General features: G+C 41.0%; 1 protein-coding gene across 2 annotated transcripts in view; it reads left to right on the forward strand.

Moving 5' to 3' along the window:
- The window catches only part of ANO10 (anoctamin 10), a 235,483-nt gene that overhangs the window by 12,390 nt on the left and 218,894 nt on the right, over positions 1-4,199 (forward strand). For both annotated transcript variants that reach the window (XM_019536505.1, XM_019536511.1), the window contains exon 6: positions 1,075-1,194. In XM_019536505.1, the coding sequence (XP_019392050.1) occupies positions 1,075-1,194 (120 nt within the window). The remainder of the gene's footprint in view (positions 1-1,074; positions 1,195-4,199) is intronic.

The raw sequence follows: 4,199 nt of genomic DNA on the forward strand, positions 1-4,199 counted from the left end.
GGGAGGGGAGCTATGGGGTGGGGTGGGGCGGGGCTGTAAGCCCCCCCCACCCTGCAGTCCCAACTCCTAACACTGCTTGCTCCGTATGCTTCCTTGGCCCAACCCCCACCCCCCTGTGCTGGGAAGAGCCACGGCTCTGTTCCCCCCTCCGGCTGGGCAGTGCCTGTCCCAGCCCCTGCCCCACTCTCTTCCTCACCGTGGGGGGCATTGATGTGCTCCCCCATGCCCTTTCCCTACCCCTTTCTCTTCCATCACAACAGACTTACCAGCTGTATGCTGCTAAACTGCCAGGCTATACTTTTCGCTGCCTGTGTGCTGCACATGCATGGGTATTTATTAGGCAAACTATTGGCCACACAAAGCCAATTTCCAGTGCAGTCAATTTTCTTCATATCGATGCCAGTCCAATATTGGACCGATGTATATGTGCACCTCTACTTTTGTTACTACTTGGAATTTTCCAGAAAACTCAGATAGGTGCGTCTGTGCTATCTGTTGAAAACTGGTCTCTTAACAGCTGGTGCCTGTTAGGGTGTGTTTGTGTGCCCTCTGGTACAGCTGTTGCAGTTGAGCTGTGTGTCTTCTGCTGGCCCTGCATAGGTAGGGGCATGCTTTGACAGCCTACTTGTGGCAAAAGCTGTTTGCCAGCAGAAGGCTTGTAGTGCAGACAAACCCTAAGCAATCCATAATTTTTGCTGCTCCATTCTGGTACAGTAGCAGGTTTGTCAAAATTTCCTGACATGAGTGTCTTTCAGTTTTGATTTGCTGTTCAAACCTTACTTGAATAGAATGCTGGCTTGTGGATACCAACAGACTCTTCTTCTCTCATAGACTACAATTGAGCCCAGGTCTTTGGAGTGCCATTTGTGCTTTCAGCCCCTACATTATATAATATATTATTAAATTAGCATGTAAGGATGTGAATATTAAGGGATTAAATTGTAAATTAGATTAGAGTCTTTTCTTTGAAAGAAAATTTAATTTTGTTAGCAATAATGTAATCCAATGCAAGCACCAACTTTAATGTGACTTTGCAGGAGCAATAGATGCATGTTTTTTTCCTTTTCTTTTCAGTGAGAAGATTGTTGACCAATGGCATCCTAATTCAATTTTTTCCACTTCATGATAAAGATGAATTGAAGAAGCTCCGGCACACTTGGTATAGCCGAGTGAAAATTAGTTTTCAGCCATTAGGTATGTTAGTACTTCTTTCATTGAGGGAAAAAAAAAGCCTTGATACCAGAAATGGTTCCAGTGTTGATGAGCTTTTGGAAAGCTAGCTGGCCTTAGCAGAGTCTTCAGACCCTTGTCTCTCACTGAGCAATTCTCTTGAGACTCTTAGTTAATTGGGGTTGTATGGTACTAGGTTAAGGGAGGTGGGACTTGCTTGACCAGGGCAGCAGAGCCTGCAGCTGTTGAAGACAAGGTTCTCTTGTTTTTATTTCACGTTACTTGTTTTTCCCTTTTTAAAAAGCCCTAGGATAGTAAATGTAGAGAAAAATGCGTTTAATGATGTACTGAAGTTGGACTGTGAAGTATTTTAAGTAAGAAAATGCAAGAGAAAATATCTGAGTTTGAGTAATAAGGCATTTTTTCCAGTGTGAGAAGTAAGGGAAAGAAACTTTCTTATCATAAGAAAAAGAGTTCTTAAAAGTACTTTTTGAATAGCTGGCTTACCAAAATAGGTTCCATAATATCTTATTATGACTTTTGGTGAAATTTTGTTGTGTAATCTTTTGTAGTAAAACAAAGTTCCTGTCAGCGTGATATATGAACACCTTGTTCTAAATTACATTTTTGTTTTTTCGGTAGAAGATGCTAAATATCTTTCCCTAGGAAAAAATGGTGTGATATGAATTGAATGTTTATATAACCATGTATTAAAAGATCAAATTGTAATTCATACGCTCTAAGAGAAGGGAGTCTAGGAAGCTGCATATTTAATTCTTGGATTTAGAAATTTTTATTTACTTTTTTAAATGATGTATTGTGTACATTTTTAAAATTCATTTACTTACAGTAAAAGAATATTAAAATAGCCTATAATATTACATTACATAATTTGAAAAATACTGTAGTCGTTTAACACAAGCGAACTTTGGGTTTTCAGACTCGTATGATAAAGAAGACTTCCTGGGTTACCACACCCTGTCCCCGATATTGTTGGCAGCTACATTTTCTAAGCCTTTCCATAGACTGATTAAGCTCCAACTTAAAATTAGGTTGGCTATTTGCTATCAGTTGAAATATTGTTCCAGACCTTACTGCATCAGGTGTGAGAAATTTTCTTTTAAATATAGTTTAAATTAATTCGTGGCCAGTTTATACCCATTTGTTCTTATGCTAGCATTGTCTTTTAAATTAAATAGTTCTTCTCTCTCTGTGTTTGCCCCTTTACAAAGTAGTTAGATCCCTACTCAGTTTTCATTTTCCTAGGCTGAGCGAGTGAAGCTTTCTCAGTATTCTCTCTTACAATAGGTTCCCAGTTCTGTGCTTTTCCCTACTAGCCCTTCTATGCACCTGTTCAGTATGAGTTTGTCATTTTTGAACACAAGTGACCAGAGTCTTACTAGTGTCTTGTACAAAGGCATTTACTTCTTCTGTCAGTCACATTAAGCCTTGGAAGTATTAATATTCATATATACTATATGGCCAGGGATAGAAATTACACACAGATTGATATAAATGATCAGAAACTGGTTCAAATCAGTAACGCAACAAAAATTCAATGCACTTAAACAGCTTTCAAAATGGCTGAAACCGGTTTAAGATAAACCTGAATGGATCTAGTATCAGACTTAACTGATTTAGGTTAAATCGGTTTATTGAACTTCTGTCTCAGATCCCCTTCAGATGCAAGTTAACTCACAGTCTCCCAGCACCCCAGGATGCTTTGCACCACTCCTGCAAACTTCCCTCCCCGCCTCCTACCTGCCGTTGCAGGGTGAGTGGGCTGGCTTGGCCCAAGCTGTTTGCTCCAGCCAAACAGGGAGGTGTTCTCCCTAGCACCCCCTAGCTTCTGGTGTAGGCCACTGCAGGCGCATGGCTACATTTCCAGAATCAAAAGTGAATGTCTGTTTGTTTGCTTACCTATTTAATCTGTACAGCTTGGACTAACCCATGAAAAGTGAATTGATTCATCCTTGGGCTTTTTTGTCTGTCTATACTGTTACAAATTAAACTTGTAAGCCATGTGCAGTTCGCTCTGGACTGGGGCAGTGATTACGCAGAGCAAGTATCCAAAATCAGATAAAGAATCTTTATTTGCTGCAGCGAGGTGCCTCCGAGGAGGAACCCCGCCTACCAGATATAATACTATTTTATACTTTGTTAGTACGTCAGCATTAGTTCTTGATTAGCTCGTGCTCGTAAAAATACCCAATCATCTATTAACTAAATCACTGTTCTATCCAATCAAGTGGCGCTGTGCGCGTGAACACCGAAGTTTAACTCTCGTGACTACATGCCCCGTATATTCTTGCCAAGATGCATCTTATCTTACAAAAACCATCCTTGTACTGTTTTCAAGGTTCCTCTGTTGACGAGGCTCCTCTGTTGACCAGATTCAGCTAGTTTCATATCTTATCAGTAGCCCTTACACAGCACCTCCCCTCTCCCAGCCGTCTTGTAAGTGCTGTGTCCGCTTTTATGAAATGGAGGCGAAAGGACAAGGAAATGGCCTCACTTTAGCACATAAAAGGCCTTGCTTTAGCCCTACAAGATTCATATACAACAGTACTTAGCCTGTTATATTTGAAGTTCCAACAGAAACTGTAGAGACTTTAATGACAGAAATTCTCATGGCTTTGCTATGAGATTGTTTGGGACATTTCTGTTTTGTTTTGTACTCTCCATGCTTTTATAAGTTGTTTTGTTCTCTTGCTTTGTTCTCTAGTTTAGTTTATTTTCCTGTTTTATAAGTTATTTTGTTCTTTTACTGTAAACTGTCCTGATCCTTTATGGCGGGGGTGGGCAAGATATGGCCCACCAGGCCATTTTATCAGGCTCGCAAACCCCCTAAAGAATTTAATAAATGAATATTTATTTGCTCCTGGCTGCCTGTCAAAGATGATAAGAGCAAGAGGCAGCATGACCTAGGGGGAGCTGGCAGGACAGAGCAACCCAACCCCACCCCACCCCTAGCTCTTTCCCTGTCTTCCTACCCCTGCACTGCCTCAGCATGTGGCTCCCGGCTGCGT

Source organism: Crocodylus porosus, unplaced genomic scaffold (assembly GCF_001723895.1).
Source record: "Crocodylus porosus isolate Cpor-Errol unplaced genomic scaffold, CroPor_comp1, whole genome shotgun sequence".
NCBI lineage: Eukaryota > Metazoa > Chordata > Crocodylia > Crocodylidae > Crocodylus > Crocodylus porosus.